The sequence below is a fragment of the Mytilus trossulus genome, chromosome 2, assembly GCF_036588685.1.
Source record: "Mytilus trossulus isolate FHL-02 chromosome 2, PNRI_Mtr1.1.1.hap1, whole genome shotgun sequence".
NCBI lineage: Eukaryota > Metazoa > Mollusca > Bivalvia > Mytilida > Mytilidae > Mytilus > Mytilus trossulus.
This window is the reverse complement of record NC_086374.1, coordinates 85,627,876-85,646,547: the sequence shown is the minus strand read 5'-3', so window position 1 is coordinate 85,646,547 and position 18,672 is coordinate 85,627,876. Positions and strand designations below refer to the sequence as shown.

General features: G+C 30.7%; 2 protein-coding genes across 5 annotated transcripts in view; one reads left to right on the top strand and one right to left on the bottom strand.

Annotated features, from left to right (window-relative positions):
- Positions 1–13,542, bottom strand: part of LOC134708208 (origin recognition complex subunit 4-like) — a 24,926-nt gene extending 11,384 nt beyond the window's left edge. Inside the window, exons 1-9 of one of the 3 annotated variants that reach the window (XM_063568567.1) lie at positions 13,379–13,542; positions 8,399–8,569; positions 7,798–7,888; positions 6,926–7,001; positions 5,653–5,738; positions 5,025–5,073; positions 3,503–3,651; positions 1,837–2,010; positions 775–861 (exon numbers count right to left, since the gene is read on the bottom strand). In XM_063568567.1, coding sequence (XP_063424637.1) covers positions 775–861; positions 1,837–2,010; positions 3,503–3,651; positions 5,025–5,073; positions 5,653–5,738; positions 6,926–7,001; positions 7,798–7,888; positions 8,399–8,553 — 867 coding nt within the window. In that variant the 5' untranslated portion in view covers positions 8,554–8,569; positions 13,379–13,542. Of the gene's footprint in view, positions 1–774; positions 862–1,836; positions 2,011–3,502; positions 3,652–5,024; positions 5,074–5,652; positions 5,739–6,925; positions 7,002–7,797; positions 7,889–8,398; positions 8,570–11,026; positions 11,211–13,378 lie in introns of those variants that run through there. The other 2 variants (XM_063568565.1, XM_063568566.1) reach the window with 2 other exon arrangements.
- LOC134708209 (protein LZIC-like) lies at positions 11,134–18,672 on the top strand. Of its 2 annotated transcripts, none has more exons than XM_063568569.1 (6): positions 11,134–11,251; positions 13,876–14,057; positions 15,040–15,175; positions 15,891–15,989; positions 16,653–16,830; positions 17,501–18,672. In XM_063568569.1, exons 2-6 carry the CDS (start codon positions 13,957–13,959, stop codon positions 17,557–17,559), a joined length of 573 nt encoding a protein of 190 aa, XP_063424639.1. In that variant the 5' UTR covers positions 11,134–11,251; positions 13,876–13,956; the 3' UTR covers positions 17,560–18,672. The 2 variants fall into 2 exon arrangements, with proteins under 2 accessions (XP_063424639.1, XP_063424638.1); XM_063568568.1 differs by having other exon boundaries at positions 11,143–11,256.

Here is an 18,672-nt window from a genome sequence, read left to right as displayed (position 1 = left end):
AAGAATTATGAACGAATTAGATTTTCGAAAACAATTTTCACGGAACACTTATTTATGATTTGAACTTTGACTTTTTAACTAATTCCAATATTAACAGTTTAAAAATAACAGACTATATGGTTATTAAAAAAATTCCGTATCAAGTTAGTTAGTCAGATAAAACAACTGTACGATTGACAAGATATTGACACGTAATTAAGACTACATCGGTTACTGTAGTTTTGTTTCTTTGTGGTTTATAGACATATCGTGATTTTTATTTGGACAAGATAACAAAATGGCGGAAGGCAGAGAACTGATACTCAAAATTTAAAATCGATCGTGATCTCTTATCTAGTGGAATAAAACTTTAATATTTATAAATTTGAGCATTTTTATACAGAATGGACATAATATCAATTTTTGATTTTTTTGCGAAGTTTCCCTTTAATCAAATCATGTTATATGGTGTGTCTTTCTAATCAAGACAAAAAATAAGGTGAAGTTTCAATATTCAAATATATGATCTTTTACCTATTCTGGAAAAAAAATCCTTAAACTATTCCACAATAGCAGTGCAATATAAATGCAATCCAACTATGAAGTTACAGGTTATCAACTGTATAGTTGATTACACAAAATAGACATCATCTTTTCATGCCTGCCTTTTCACTACCCAACATCATCATCATACTGAAAAGCAGAACTAACAATTTATGCAACCTAGCCAAAAAGTGTTTCATAAATGACACATGTGTGGTTGCAAACTACTGTACCTTTAAATGCTTAACTTACCAAAATGTGATGTAAAGCTCTAATATCTTTATTGAAGTGGAACTGTTGCTGTAGTACATCTCTGACTGTCCCATCTTTACTCAATTTCTAAAACAAAACAACTATACTGTAAATTCAGAAATTATTGCGTGCATTTATTATTGCAATTTTGTCATTTTACACTTGAATGCGATTTAAATTTTTACGATTTTGAGAAAAGTCATGCTTAATTCAGTTAAAATATTACAAAATGCGAGTTTTAATTTTTGCGTTTACAACTCAGTCGCATTATTCACAATAATAAAAACCTCGTATTAATTTCTGAATTTACAGTATATGATTATATCTCAGGTTTCACAAACTGTTGCTGCTTTTTGTTGTTAAAGAGAGACAATCAAGGAAATAAGACAACTTTTAAATCTAGTGGTATGTTGGACATTTAATTAACAAACTGTAAAGGTTAATTCTAAATTTACAAGCTATTTATTATGATTGCTCTACTTTTCCCATAATGAATCTTTACAATGCATAGAGCTGTTTATTGTCCTGAGTCAACCAAAGAAATGATTTGTAAACATTTAGTGTTTTTTCACTGTTCAATAAAATGCCCATTTAGCATCACTTCTGACGAACTGCATTTGTACTTCACTGTTTGATTTCATATGTAATATTGTCCTGAAGACGCCACACTTGCCTGGTCAGATTTGGCACCAGAATAAATTCTCACCGTGAGGTAATTGATGGGTGTTGGTGTCTTTATTATCTTTTTTTTTTTAAAATTTCTTTAATAAGGAGTGTTGTATTCATGAATAAAGTCATGAAAGTACTTGCTTCCACTAAATAAAGAACTTAAGAACAACATCAAAAGTTCAATGTAGGATAAAAAACTTAATTCACATAGTTTTTTCACTGACCCCCACACACCCCCTCTTAACTTAATTTGGAAAAAATTGATTTACCAATAGGGGTATATGTAAAAATGGATTTTAGATATACAAAACTTGCAGAATTTTAACCCCCCACCCCCAAACTATTTGAATGAAGTTTTTCATCCTACATCAATCTTTTGATGTCGTCCCTTACCTCTACTTGTTTATTCCATTCTTTGATGAAATCACCGCTGCCTGGTTTTGATTCTATCCTTAAGTAAGACATACAGATATCACAAAAGTTCTGAAAACTATAGTTGTTTAGGAAATACACTTGCCGATGTGAAAACCGTGACTTCACTCTCTTCTCAAGTAGTTCTATAACGTCCTGTAAAACCAGAAAGAAATTAAGGAATAATTTTGTTGTAATATTTTTTTCCCATAAAGTGACACATATATCTACGTACTGTACTTGTTAAATGTATTAGTAATGTTGTATAGAACACAATTTTCTATTTCAGTGTTTTTACATTTTTTTCATCTGAAGTATATGGGAGATAACCCATGAAACATTAAAAAATCATAAAATGAGTATGTCTCATACCTGCCAACTGTCACTATTTGCGGAGGATTTCCCCCATGGAGGCTCCCAAATTGAAATTTTGAAAGAGCAATTTTATCCACAATTTAAACAAAACAATTAATTTTACAACGACATTAGGCTTATTAAAGTATGAAGAATAAAAAAAACAACACATAAAAATGTATTTGAAGGCCCCCTATGACAGCCATCTTGCACGCAAAACCCCCATGGGCATTTTGAAAAGTTGGCAGGTATGAAGTCTTTAAATTTATGTTGTTTTACTTTGAGCCTCAATGATGTAGTAAATGGAACAACATCCATAATGCGCCTTGAAATGAGGAACTCAAAAGTCACATGTAAACAAAAATTCTCTGTGTAGTGATATTTGACACTTTTCTATGATAAACAAGTGACTGAGCTTAACCATTTGAGTTAATTTATAAAGTAGGGGAACACAGAATAAATGTATAAAATCTATGGAGATATCAAATGTGTTCAAAGAACTTTTTGTGTTAAAAATGGATTATTTACCATGAGGAGCTGCATCACAAAAGGATACTCTGGGTTTGCTAATTTTTGGAAAAAGTAATCTCACTTCGTACCCCGAGAATTTAACCACATATGTCAAAATGTCTCGGCTTCGAAACGAGCCATCAAACATATCCAAGTTAACGATATGAACTGAGCAACAGAAGAAAACGTTACCATTACAGCCTATGGAGAAACTAATGGGCATCTATACCCAAATGTATTCAATTGAGTATTCTTTACAGTAAAAAATTTACATAATTTTTTTTAATTTCCAAAAAGACTCCATAAAACAACAAATCTCACATATATCAATTTCTTTAATAAAAACGATTTTGTTTCAAAAGTAATTGTTCTTTTGAACAAGACATTTGTTAAAGGCCAAAAATATTTTATCAGATTCTACTCAGCCTACCAAGGTGAAGACAGATGCAATTCATTTTAAACAAATTAAAAAAAATTCATCCCTAGTCTCATTCCAAGAATACAGGTCAAAATCTGGTCAATGATATTTTTATGTCCAATGCGATTTGATATTTTTATACAATTTATACAATTAATAGGACTTCTTCCTCAGTGTCATGCTAGTTATTCCAAAGTGTAGAGAAAAACTTTTTTTTCCTCATGTCATAACCAACTAAAATTCTTTCATATTCATATTCATATTTGAAAAGGAAATAACTGTGTCACATTTACATTTCTTACTGCTCTAGATGTGACACTTAATGAGTTAGTTATAGTTCAGTCATTTAAACAAAAGTATACTTACAAGTCTACATGTAACGCCCACTACACATATTGGTGCCTGGTCTGACTGGGCAATGTCAAATAAATTATATAACAATGTCTGGTTTTTGTGGTGGGCGAACATATCAAATTCTTCCAGGATAAACAAGATTGGCTTAGAACTCTGACTTCCTATAAAATACATTGAGCAATAATAGGTGAAAAATTAGTCATTAATCATAAGGTATATATAATTTTTGTTTCAGGTACAGAGAAACATTTGTACTTTGTGAACATGGAGATCTAACTTCTATAAACTTTTTAGTTGCTTCTTGTTTTTAGATTATTGTATTAGTGTGAGCTCTAATGTTTTCTCTTATTCATATATTTTAAAACATGTCAGTACAAAGGGGGTCTCATTGGGGGGTTCCAATCCCGAATCCATCTTACTGTTTTGTCAGATTCCTGTATCCCGCTTACACTATAAACATAACCAATTCTCACTTTTTTGTCATTTCCTGGGTCCCGCTAGACCTCATTTTCCGTTTTCACGACACAATAATGTGACTTTCATGTGTCACGCTTACAAAAAAATCAGCAATCCTGCGTCACGCTTCGACCCCAATGAGACCCACTACAGATGTATACCAACAATTAATTGCACAAAAAATCTCATGAGAAATAGTCATGATTGTGGTTAGTATAACTCACAATCAATTCTAGTTTTAAGATATTTTGTAGGTAAATGAAGTTATATTGCCATAGTCGTTTATAAACACAATCTTGTTCTTCAATAGTAATATATTGTACCTTATAGGCATAAGTTTGAAGTCTATTTATCTAGCTAGTAAACATTATTATTTAGTGGCTAGCTGAAGCACACCTCTGGGTACGTGATTTCTTCCCAGGTTGAATACCCATTGTTGGCCTTACACTGATTTCTGAGTCGAGTTGTTGTCTCAATGACAAATTCCCTGTTTTTATTCTCAATGTTATTGTATCTTACGACAGGTATGACATAGTGCTCAATCATTAGTATTTTACATAGTTTTTAATGTTAAGTCTTTTGTCTTATACTTTAACGTTGTCTGCTATAGTATGTTCAGTTTTGACTTCTCCTTGGCAATTTTTTCTATTTCTTAGTACTAGTAATCTCTCATTCTTATGAATTTTAAGGGAGTTCGCTTCTCAGTTTTAAAGTAATAAACTTTTCAAAACACTAGTTTATATTGATAGGGGATTGTTAAAGGAATCTAAAGAGCAAAACAAATATATAGGTCACCATGCTTGTTTTCTAGATATTAGCCATTGAAATTTTGGCATTAAAATATTCTTTCTTGACTTTTTATAGCTTTATCATTGACAAGTTAAAGCTCTCAAAAACTTTTTAAAAATAATTAAAATTTGATATTAAAGACTTTTTTCAAGGCATTCAAATGGATAAAACCAGAGGATTCCAAAATCTGACAAAAAATCCAAAACATGAAAAGCTAGCTTCCTTAAAATTTGTTTGTTCCTTTTGAAATGGATAACACTTTGTCTGTCGGCTTGTAATATGTTCTTACCACATTTCAATGCATCCAGCAAGAACTGTAAAGTCTCTGCAAATGAACCCTGTAAAAGGAAATCAATTGAAACTGAATGTAAGAAAATAGTGCAAATTTAGCAAATTTTATTTTGAACAGATTTACACATACTTTACTTGTTTTCTATACATTCTAACACATTTATGGAGCAAGTGAGTAAATACAATGAGTTAGTAACCAACTACCTTTCAAATGAAAAGACATTTAAAGAGGTCAGTATTCAGCACAAGTAAGTTTCACTGATATTGCAACACAAAATGAACAACTAACATTGGAACAGTACATGTATCTAACAAATATGTAGTAGATCGCTTTCAATTTGCTTTTTTTATCCATAAACCTCGATAGTTTATATTAATGTAAAATACTCTCATAGAATGAACATAATAGACGTATTTACACTTGTATGCAAATTTGTCCGCCATTAAATAAAATCACACAGGTTCCCGTAAACTTTGACATAACAATTCAAAACATTTGATGTCACTATAAAAAAAGTGATTGTTGCTTGACTTCAGAAGGTTATTCGGAGGTGATCTAATGTCATTTGGAGACAAAATTCAGCTAAAAACCAAAAGTGTAAACACGTTTATTTTAAACCACTTACAAAAACTTTATCACCCAGTGTGTTTTCCAGCTGTAACTGACGTGTGATTTCTTTTAATGCAATTTTATCATCTGTTTGTAAAAGTCCTATGTAAGAAACAATATAATAAGTTGTTAATTTCTGGCAGCAGTACCTTTGACTTTTTTGAAATAGATAAAAAAGCATAGAATTCTTATATAATCTATGCACATGTATTAAATTAAACTCCTTACAATGAATTATTGGCTGGTTTAAAATAAAATTATTTCAGTAACCCAATGAAATATTGATTGATTTATTGTTGTAAGCTTAATGTCCAGTGACAGCTATTTCATGGATATTGAGGAAGAGAACTACAACAGTTAGGTCCTGCAATAGGGGGTAGTCTGAGATGGTTGGCTGGAAGTTATTTTTTTAATGCTATTGAAAATGAGGGCACATTGGACAGGGACAGATAGTTAGTATAACAACTGCCCACAACAGACCAGGGATTTAAACTTGTCAAGAGCAAGGCACTCTCCCTACATGAGGCAGACACCCTTTTGTAATAAGTTTGATTTTTTTAGACCCCAATTGATCTAGAGATTGGTAGACACCTTTCTACTACTGAAGGCCATATGTATATATCTCTCTTTATATATAAATAGTAGAACACACCCGTGATTAAGTGGGTCCATGGCTGAATTAAAGTATATAACTATGTGCAAGCCTTATTGTAGTATTCTAACTGATTAAAATACTACAATGGGTAACAATTTGACAATTTAGCAGTGTCAACCCTGTAATTATGACCAGTGTATAAAAGCATATTAATCCTGAATAAACCGTTTGATGGTGAGCCTGTCAGATGCTTAACGTACAGATAAGGTAATTGGAAACAGGTGAATGTACTATTGGTATCGGTATCGGACTCGACCCGGAACGTCTTAATTATTGGTTATATTAATTAGGTGGAAAACAAAAGGGCCTGGAGTGGTGTAAGTTTAATCTACACCTTTGTACTATATTAGTTATATATAACAGTTGAATTCTTTGATTCGTCGTTTTTACATGATGACGGCTGACAAATTGGACCTTGTTATTTTAGTATTATAGATTCTTGTATTGTGGTGTTGCTGACTCATCAACATTTACAGCCTTTACTCTTTGTTGAAGGCTGTATAGTTGTTAATTTCTGTGTCATTTTGGTTTCTTGTGGACAGTTGTTTCATTGACAATCATACCACATCTTCTTTTATATACATATATACCAAATTTCCTGTCAAACATTATATTTTCTTATAATAACTTTTACCATTTAACTTGACTTGTAGTAAGTTCTCTCTGAGGTTGTCATCTTCAATCAGTTCATTGTAAATACTGTTCAATGTCTGTAAATAGAATAAATAAAATTATATTATTCTCTGTACATATTTTGTGTTTAGGTAAACCATAAACATTTAGATCAATAACAATTGGTATACAGTCAGGGGATATACTAAAACAAGTAATTTTCTAAATCACTGATTCAAGTAACATTATTTCCATAAAGGTTGGAAGTTAGAGTTGTCTTTCTTTTATAATCACCTATTTAAGCAGTACAAATTTATCGCTAGAAGAAGTGATTTAATTTTATTGTAGCTTTAAATATAGAATACAAATGATCCAGGCACTAATTATGTTTCTAAACTAATCAGAACCAACATCTGTGTTGTCTAGGATGACCAGGTCATTTCAGGTGATGACCTTGTACTAAATGTAGGATGATGACATAAAAATCACTTGTTTAAGTATCAGACCTCATTTCCATTTTATAACTGAAAATGTAAAATGAAGAAAATTAAGATCTTATTAGGTAATAATAGTACATGGACTGGTTTTTCCTAATGAGGCCACACTTAAAAACATTTTGGTTTGCCCATACCCTACCCAAAGGTTGAGATAGTGGGTAGGTAGGTAGGCATTTTCTTTTTTTATTTTCTGTTTTTTTTTCAAAAAAAGAAATTAAAGTATCAGATGTTTATTAGTCTTCATACCTATTTGATTAAAAAAAAAACTTCTTCAAATCAGGACAATAAAAGAATTTGAGTAGGCAGCTTTTTTCTGGGTAGGTAGCGTTCAGGCAAACAAACCTATTATTCATTATGGCCTGAATGGGCAATTTTTCATTAAACTCTCAGAACTAACCATAGTTTTTCCACTTCCTCTAGGTCCTATCACCAGTACAGAGTTACTCTCACCAGTGGAGGCAGTTCTTTTGATCAAATCAAACAATTGCCTGTAAAATAAGACCAATCCTGATAGGTGCAAATAATCATTTATTATAAATTCTTAAATACTGAGTTCTTGCATTGACACTTTCCATATTTTTCTCAAATCATTTTTTTTTAAATGTATCTAGCTTGTAGAGTATGTACAACGTAAATAGGTCAGGTCCATTTTTTAAAATCATACCAAAATTAAAGTCCACTTGTTTCTTTGAGGATGGATGTCTGCTTTGTAAAATTAGATGAATTTTCAGGACAAGAACATGTTTAAGCAGAATAAATATTGGTTAACAATGCAGAGAAGCAGTACACACTGATTTTACAGTCTTAGGTTCATCTCTGCAAATGATCAAACCCACAACCTCCTGCACTAGACATTGCTAGAGGGAAACATACTACCAAGAGCAATGGCAGTTCTTGATCCTTAGGACATGTAATTAGACCATCACTGGCCTGCATGGCCTTAATGATGTAAAATGTTTTTTACTTTTTTAATCAATTAAATTACAAACAATTATTACCCTCTTTCTTTTTCATATCCATGTAATGATGGAGAAGGTGCATTCTGACTAAACCTCAGTCTGAGCTCATCTTGGACATTCTCTATACTACATGTAGTTGTCTCTCTTGGGTCTGTCTCTTTAGAACCTTTGCTTTTTCTTTTACTACTCTTCATTATCTAATGTTTAAATCTGAAAAAAAAAATATCAATTAAGCATGCAGTATAGTTTAAGAGGTAGGAATACAGCCATTTTTGTCGACGTTTTATAATAAACCATAATCAGCCAAATACCTGATGAATGGGGGTATGAGTACACCTTATCAATATTTGTCCGCCATAACTGGATATCACACAGGTTCCCGTAAAATTTTGACGTAAAAAAACAAAACATCTGACGCCACAATGGAAAAGTGATTGTTGTATGCGTCAAAAGTTCAAGCGGCTGGGTCAGCCGGGATTAGCAATAAGGTGTATGCCCTTTACAGTCAGTTGCCAAATGCAAGTTTCTGGCTACCATTAGCATCAAATTGGTTGAAATTTTAATGTGGTTTATCAAAATAGCCTTGATGTGATTTGTCTGAGGTCTCAAATGATTATTGTTACCATACATAAACGTTATTTTAAAATCAATTGATTTTTTTTTATCTTTTAAACATTTTCTAAAAGAAAGTTTACATTTTATTGTTATGCTCCAAAATCTAAGATTACTGTTTACTTAACTTGGTTAAATTTTTTACTGTTATTCGTAGTGAGCATAGCCCCATTTTAACCCTCATTAATAGCATGTGATTTGATGTAATCAATTAGTGAATTACTTTTCAAATAATTTACCTTTTAGTTGCGAATTGTAATCCAGGGAACAAACTTAATTACCAAAGATAAAATATTTTTACAATGCAGTGGTCTATCATATGATAATATACAACTTCTTTATAACAGACAGGTATATTTTAGTATTTTTTTTATTTTTACTTTTCATGAGAATACATCAGCCAATTAAGCATTTGTATGGTAGCATTACTATACATTATCTTCCTATGATAATGCATATCTTGAAACAGTTACAAACTATTGTTACTTGATGTCAAGCCGAACTTAATAGAATTCCCTTGAAAAATAAAATATTATATTCAATATTCAACTACCTGTACCATATAGTTTCTTTGGAGAATTCTTTGACACATGATATATTCTCTAAATCTGTAGATTCAAACCCTTGGGTCAGAAAGGTCAAGAGTCTTTTGAATGGACTTGGAATGTCTTATATCACCCATTACTTTAAATTGTTAAAGTTAAAGTTAATTTAAATTCTATTTAACACTTAATTATGTTTCAGTTAATTTAAATTCTATTTAACACAGAATTAATGACCAATGTTTGCAAGTTCAAAATGCAAAAGAAAATATATTTGAATAAAAAAAGATAGACTTTTTTTTCAAGAGTGTCTACATAATGGGCAGAAGACCACCCTATGTTGATATATTGTAGAAAAGTAGTGACAGAATTGCAATACGTAAGATCGGTAAAAGCGCTCATATACTGATGATTGAAAGAGGGAGACATCTAAATATTCCCAGAAATGAGAGATACATTACTCTGTATGTAATTCTGGTCAAATTGAAAATGAAAAACATTTTCTTTTACATTGTGAAAAATACTCAACTAAAAGGTGCATATTTTACCAAAATGTTTCAAATATAATCATTGATCCTACAAAATTTCAAAAACATGAAAATAAAATCTTTTTATTAAATAATAATAGACCACTTTTGAGTTCATCCATCACCGGAAAAAAACCTTGTCAATTATGTGCTCCTTTATGACATCATTTACCAGATAGAGGGGCTGGCCTGTACATGTATCCCTGCACTGTTAACCTTCATCAAGTGTCTTAGTGATCATGGTTGTGCAGGATAAAATAGAAATAATGGTTGTTCTGTAGATACAAAATGACAATTCCCTAATGACAGCAGTGCTGATTGTCTATTTTGAGAATTCAATTTGCCGAATAATTCGTACAATATAGAATTATAGTTTTCCAAACATTCGCTCAACATTAGAATGGAAGTGACGACCCCCCTAAAGGCACAAATGATGTTCACTAAAACCAGAGTTTTTGACTGAAATGCATCGAACTCGAAAGTTGTCTATTCATACACAATCTTAAAATTGACTTCCTCTTTCATTTCAGACAGTCTTAACTTGCGTAAAGCAGAACAAACTCTATAAAATTGTCAATATATCATTGTTTATAATATTACGTATTAATATAGTCATTATTTGCAATACTTATTATATATGATCAACTATGTAATCAATTGTTGTTGTTACCAATTATGTAAATCAATTGTGTCTGATTTTATGCTCTTTAAGGGCCCTGTAATTTGGGAAATAAAAATATTCTATTCTATTTTATTCTATACCATGAGCCTTATCCATTCATTGTTGATGAGTTTGTGCTAATTAATATTTTTACATTTGTATTGTATATCTGTATATACAAATGATTTTATCCTTGAGTTGATCTGATCATCCCGACATCATCTCTCTTTTCTGTATTAGTTCTTTTGTTCATCTCTTGTTGACATTTTCAGTGCCTATAATCATTGAATTATAAAATTACATATATATGAACAGATTTACATACCTGGACTTAGCTAATGATGCAAACTTACGTTTGTTTTGATATGTGACATGTGGAAATTTCCCGCTGTTATTTGAGAAAACTGCCTCCAATAGAGGAGAACTTGATATCAAAAGTTATCTCCCTTAAAAATTGGGCTGAACTATGGACCGTTGATGTGATCATTAATGTAGATGTTTTAAGAAGCTTTTCCAGTCGGATATATCATTACCCTTTAGTCTTTAACACGTAAGGTATCAAAGACTGTCCATCTTTTTCTTTCTTGTCCTATCTGAAATCATATCATAATAATACATTTGGTATCAAAATTACACTAAAAATTAGTTATTTTATTTTATCTATCATCAGGATTCATGATCATGTTTATTATTACAAATGGACAAAAATGACATTATTTACATTCCTAAACAAACTTTTTTGAGGACAGACTAGTCCTAATAATTATTATGCGTTGAAAGGCTGCTTAATTTTTTTTTCTGTAACGCCTTCCTATCACTATCAGGCAGGGACATCAATGAACATATATACAAGTTATTGACGGGACCTGACACTACATATAAGAGGGTGGTAAAGGGTGTTTTTCTTGCAACGTTTTCAGCCTTTTTATTTTTCGTGTTTTGGTGTTTTATTTCTCGTTTTCTCGTGTTTGGTTCAATGTGCATGCTTCATATTTCCCCTTATTTATTTTCCATGTTTCGTTTCGGTGCTCCTAATTTCACGTTCTTGCCCTTTTCTGCATTTGATTAAAAAGTAAATTGGAACTAACTCAGAGTCAGTGAGTTATGATCAGTTAAAGTACCTTTTGAAACTTCTGTAATATAATAGAAATTAATGTATATTGTTACCATTCTAATTTCTATTGTACATGTAGATATAGGAAGATGTGGTGTGAGTGCCAATGAGACAACTCTCCATCCAAATAACAATTTAAAAAGTAAACCATTATAGGTTAAATATATATATAGTATACATTTAATAAAGTCCATCATATTAATATTTTTTTCAAATCGGATGCAAGTAGCAGACGCTTTAAGGTGACCACAAGGTCTTTATGTTCATTAACAATGTCTTCATGATCTTTAAGAACGGCTGAGAAAATAACTGCTGGTACTTAATTTTCTTAATATGCAATTTATTTCTCGTGCTACGTTTTTCCCAATTTTTGTTTTTCTTGCTGTTTTTGCAATTTTTATTTCACATGTTTCCGTGTCCAGTACCCCCTTTACCACCCTCATATAAGTTGTAACATATTCTATAATTCAGGTATAGTTATAAAGAAACAGACATGTGTAAAAAATGAAGTCACTTTTATCTTGATCCTAGAGGGGGGAATTGGACCTTTATCAGGACTCTGGGATCTTGGGTGTTTCTAAGATCAGGATTTTTGGATTGACCCTTTCAGGATCCGGGAATTCTATTTTTCGAATTTCGGGACCTCCAGATTTTGTGTTTTTAAGCCCGGGATATTCGGATTTTCATGTTTTTAAGCCTGGGATTTAGGGATCAGGACCTTAGACTCCTAACCCTCCTCATCATAAGGTCAATAATTGACACAACTTGTCTCTCTTGTACTATATATATTATCCTTATGATTTCTGATAATGATAATAAAATATGATGCCAGTGTATTGAACTTGTAATCTGTCACTTCAAATTTGTTATAATCACATTCATTTCATCACAGAATTGTATAGAATGCAAACCTGGTAATTTAAAAATGGCACCAATAGGATTCCAAATTCCAAAACCATTATCATGTATACAACACTTCATATCAATTAAATCACACACATTTTGGTCATTTTACACTGACACTACTATAACTAATGTGTTATTAGTCTCAGTTTTACATGAAAAAATATATCTACTTTATTATAAAACTTGTATTTGTTTACGATTAGAATTATGTGGTAAATATATTGAGCAGTTCCAATACTTTATTAGTTAGAAGCTACTTAAATGCATAAAGTCTGGTAAAGTGCTAGATTTTCGCAATTTTATACTAAAAGTCAATCAGGTTCATTTCCGGTTTGCTGTACTGTTCCCAGTACAATGCAGTATGACATAACATAGAAAGGCATCAATGAAAAAAATTTTGCCTTTCAAAACATCATCATATTATTTGGGCAAAGTATGTAGACTAACCTGTAATTATAGTTGGAAAAGTGTTGAGACCTGGTTTCCACTAGATATATAACCATGATAAATGTTAAATGAATTTTTTGTTTCAGAAAGATAAAATCTCTTTTGAATTTTGATTGGCATTTTTTCCCCTTCCTGCAAAAGGATTTAAAAAAAACAACAACACCTGAATTGCATTTGATACTGTCCACTCAGTTACACCCTTTAACTCACCTATACATGTAGTTGTGTAGATATCTATTGTCTTTTTATTATCCAGGTCAATCAAGGACAATCAAAACAATAACAGAGAGCTTGAGGGAGCATCTTAAAGATGTATCCTTACTTAATTTACTTTTATAACTTCTGCTGGAACGAATAATTCTAGGTTCAGTTACTTGAATATAAAAAACAAGTTTGTTATCACATTTTTTCATGTACGTGTGTAATATAACTTTTTGCTAGAAACAATTTTCATGCTTGTATAAAGTCTTCTTAGATGAATGCAAGACCTGTTCCATAATTTTTTCAACTTTACCTTCACAAAATGCAGAATGACTAGACAATATTGAAATTGAACAGAACAAACTAATAATGGAAAGTTCTTATGAATGATCATAATTTTATAAAAGTTTCATAATAATTTTATAAAAGTTTCATAATAATTTTATAAAAGTTTCATAATAATTTTATTTGCCTTGACAAATAAACTGAGGTTTCATATGTTACAGATTGTCTATTCAGAACAGAGGAATACATGAAAGAAAAAACTGTTTGCCAGTATAAATTTCTGTAAATATCTTAAAAAAGGAATGGCTTCAAGAGGTGCTCAAGAAAATACAAAATTACGTCAAAATTTAGAAGAACAGCTTGACAGATTAGTTCAGCAGTTAGCTGATCTAGAAGAATGCAGGTATAGTTATAATAGAAATGTGAATTATAGGAGGTGTGGGTATAGATCATTAAGGGTGCAATCCAGACACACAAAAACAATAGATACCACATATGAAAAAGTCTTCAACGTGTTTCTTTAGAAAAGACTCATCAGTGCACTCGAATAAAAAAAAAGTTAAAAAGACCAAATAAAGTACGAAGTTGAAGAGATTTGAGAACCAAAATTCCTAAAAGTTTTGCCAAATACAGCTAAGGTGATCTATGCCTGAGGTAGAAAAGCCTTAGTATTTAAAAAAAATCAAAAATTTGTAAATTTATAAATATAACCATATCAATGGAATTCCAATTGACCAATGCAAAATATTTACAAGAAATATAAGATACACCAAACATACTGAACTTGCCAAAATTTAAACTTCAAGACAATAAACATTTGCAGGTAATTATTTCAATCCAACAACACCATCACAAGTTCATTAATTTGGATTTTACATCAAAAAGTTATTACAACTTAGGACAGGGGACACTGGACTATTTACTGTAATTAAATGATTGGGTATACATATACAAATGTATATATATACTGTAAATTCTTACATTATTGCGTTCATTTACTATTGCGATTTTGTCATTTTAGACTTAAATGCAATTTTAATTTTTACGATTTTGAGAAAAATACTGTTAAATTCATGTAAAATATATCAAAATGCGAGTTTCAATTATTGTGTTTACAACTCAGTCGCATTTTTCGCAATAATAAAAACCTCGCATTTATTTCTGAATTTACAGTATATAATTACTATACTTGCTTGTATGTATGTAAATTTCAGCTATATTGTCTACTCCTGAAAAAAGAAGTGAAAAAAAATCAAACATCAGTTTTACTGATTTGCTTGATAATTTTTAATTGCAAAATTTAATTGTTGCAATGAGCATGATGAGCTATTGAATTATATGATTATATTAGATATAAGATAATTATTTAATGTACTAATTGACAGAGAAGATTTAGAAGATGAAGAATATGAAGAAACAAAGAATGAAACAATTGACCAGTTAAAAGAATTTAAAGATTCATTAGACAAAATGACAAAAGGCAATGTCAGCCTGGTAGATGAACTAAATGGCATGCAGTTAGTAAGTACTTGTTGAATTTACGATCATATTGTAATTGTATTACATAGTAAACTAAGGAAACCACTCTATGTAGGCATCTGGATATGGATAATGCGTAGAGATAGCGACAGGCTCTGTGGTCTTGTGGTAGTAAAGTTCACAGGTTCGATCTGCTGTCATATCAAACCAAAGACTTGAAAATTGGTATGTATTGCCTCTCCACTTATAAGCACAGGGCATTTAAGAGTTAGAGCAAAGACTGGAAAGCCATAATGCACAAAATGATGTTCCCAGTCAAAGTTACTTGTCTTCCAGCAGACGGTTACCTTCTGAACTATCACATTAAAAATCCTGCTCAGTATGTCTTTCTAATACTGGACATTGAGCAGCCATCTGTCAAGCCTCCCACATGACTTGGAATTCAAAATGTTCCTTCAGCAGAACAAACTGCTATAAAATTACATGCATAGATTATAAATAAGTGAAATGGTATAAATCCTAATTTGCCATTATTAAGTTTGTTTTGGATTCTCTCTTTGTGTAACTTTTCATTTTTAAAATGAAGAAATATATCTGATGATAAAAATGACAAATGTTTGGTTGATTTATTTTACTTTTTGTCACATTTTGATTTTTTTTAAATTATGTACAATGGGAGATAACTCATATATTATCCAGTAAATTTGTCTTTTTATCTCCCATTTTATGTACTGAATTACATTGAAATTTATTGTAGGCAATACAAGCAGCTATTAGTCAAGCTTTTAAAACTCCAGAAGTTATTCGTCTCTTTGCTAAAAAACAACCAGGACAATTGCGGCAAAGATTATCAGAGGTAGGTCATTGCAATTTATGTGCTAAAAAATTCCATTAACAAATTGGAATTTCATCAGTGTTAAAAATTTCGGGGCTTTAACTGTTTTTCACAATACCAGAAAAAGATTATCAAGAAAATATATGAGTTTATTTGTTTGTTCTTTCTTAATTTTCTTAGACCGTGGCTAATTGTCAATAAATATAGTATAAACAAAGTTAAGTATAGGAGTCAAATTTTTAGACTTAAAAGAGGTCAGCAGTAACACCAAAAGCCATTTGAATTTGACACATAGCTCATACATGCAATAGTAACCTTCCCTGTTTCGGGCAAAGCTGAAACAATATGAATTGTAAAAGAGAGACAAAATATACCAGAGGGACAGTCAAACTCATAAATTAAAATAAACTGTCACTCAGACAACGCCATAGTAACCAATTTCTTGCCCAAGTTTCTTGAAGGATTTTTTATGAAAATTTTGAAAGATTTTTTTTTTTTTATTGAAGTTATAGCCTTGGACAAATTGTAAAAGTGGGTCATCAGGGGATGTTGAAATGCTGTTCTTTAATCTATTGAATTTTAACAGTACACAGCATACACATGGTTTATATAGATAAGATCTTATTTTCACAGTTTGAGTTAATGAAACTTTTATTATTGATGCTTTCTCTTCTTTGATTTCAGATTAAAAGAGATGAAAAAATTGGTAAATTACAAAGTGCAATGGCCACAGCTCAGTGTGTGGAAATATTAACAGCTTTAAAGAAACTAGGAGAAAGTTTGAGTCCTGAGGAGGAAATGTATCTACAGAACAATTCTAGTGCTAGTCTTAAACAATTTGAACAAGTATCAGGTGACTTGGGTAAGTTATTGTAAGTTCTGTGACTGGAATTATAAAAGGAAAGGAGATACGGTATGATTGCAAATTAGATAACTAGCAATAAGATAACAAATGAAAGTGAAAAATTGGATTTTAATTTTTAACATTTACATTAAAAAAAAACAACAGTAGTAAACTGTTGTTGGAAATTCATAAATCGATTGAGAAGAAAACAAATCCGGGTCACAAACTAAAACTGAGGGAAACACATCAAATATAAGAGGAGAACCATAACAAAACAGAAACACAACACTTAAATGCAACACACACAGAAATGAACTATAATATAACAATGACCATTTTCCTGATTTTGTAGAGGACATTTTAAGAAAAAATGGTGGGTTAAACCTGGTTTTGATGCTTGCCAAACCTCACACCTTTATGGCAATGTTAAATATAACACTAAAATGACACCATTACATGAAAGGAATTCAGAACAAATAAATGCAAGAACAATTTGTAACATTTGTTGAGGGGGATCTTCAAATAGATTGATTTATTAGAAAATAATTGAAATATTTTATTTCCTCTGTTGAACATTGAAACTAGTGGTTCATCTATAATAATGAAATCCTTGAAAATGTGTACCTAACGAATAATAAACAAAGGTAGTTTATGAAATATTTTCTAGAACTGTTTGTTTTATTTTCAGCTGCTGGTGACAAAGTTTTAGATGTAGCAGGTTCACAAGTTAAAGATGCAGACAGATAACACATTTTAAATTATGGACAAAGACTGCAATATATACATTGGTTATTAGAAAGGGAACTAACATGTTTATTTATGGACAAAGACTGCATATATACAATGGTTGTTAGCATTGGAATTTATGAAACTGTGTATTTATAATACTGTGTATTTGCAAATTATTTATTTTGTATCAATTTTATATTGATTTAGGAAAAAAATGTATTTTAGTGGATTTCTGAGTTCACTATTATATCAAAAAGTCTATAGTAAACCTATATTTTATTGCACACTTATACTTCGTCACATCAATAAGAACACTAGGAATACTGTAAATTCAGAAATTTTGAATTGTGACAAAAGATGTATCACAAAAATGAAAATAAGCATTTTAATCATGATAGCTTTATTTGTGTGTAGCATTTACTGTTTTTGGAATATTTGATCCTGCATTTTTGTTCACTCTTAAAAAATGCATGAATAGATGCTCACTATAATTTCAGAATTTTCAGTAACACTGAATCCACAGTAAAACTGTTTTAAGACCAACATACAATTTTGGTTGAATTATGTTTATGTTTTGAGGCAATACAAATTTGTGTTTTGTTTTAATTTCTACTTCTTTTTTTGTAAACAGTTATCTTGGTACATGTAGGTGGAAACAAATTGTTTTTTCTCCTTTTAAATTACAAAACTGTTTAAAATTGATAATGAAAAAGACAAGTGAAGTTGAGGATTGTGATCCAGGATTTTTTTTATGCACTATGGCACTGCTGATTTTTAACCAGATACCTTGCATTGGTTGTTGTTGTTTTATGTCTATAAATATATGTTAGCTACCGGTACATTTTACTGCATAATAGCAGCTTCCTTTTGTGTTTTTATATCATTCCTTATACTGTATTCTAAATTTTAATTAATTGTCAAAATATGATGAAACATGTCAATCGTTAACTGTTTTCCCACTGTTATTTACTATTAATTTTTATGCTAAATTACCTCGTACACTGTAAGATGTTTTGCAGTTCATAATAAAATAATCTGTATTACTATACAAACAAAGGTATATATAAAAAAAATAATGTGATACCGCAAACTATTGTAATATATAAAAATATAATTGCATTTATAAAACTA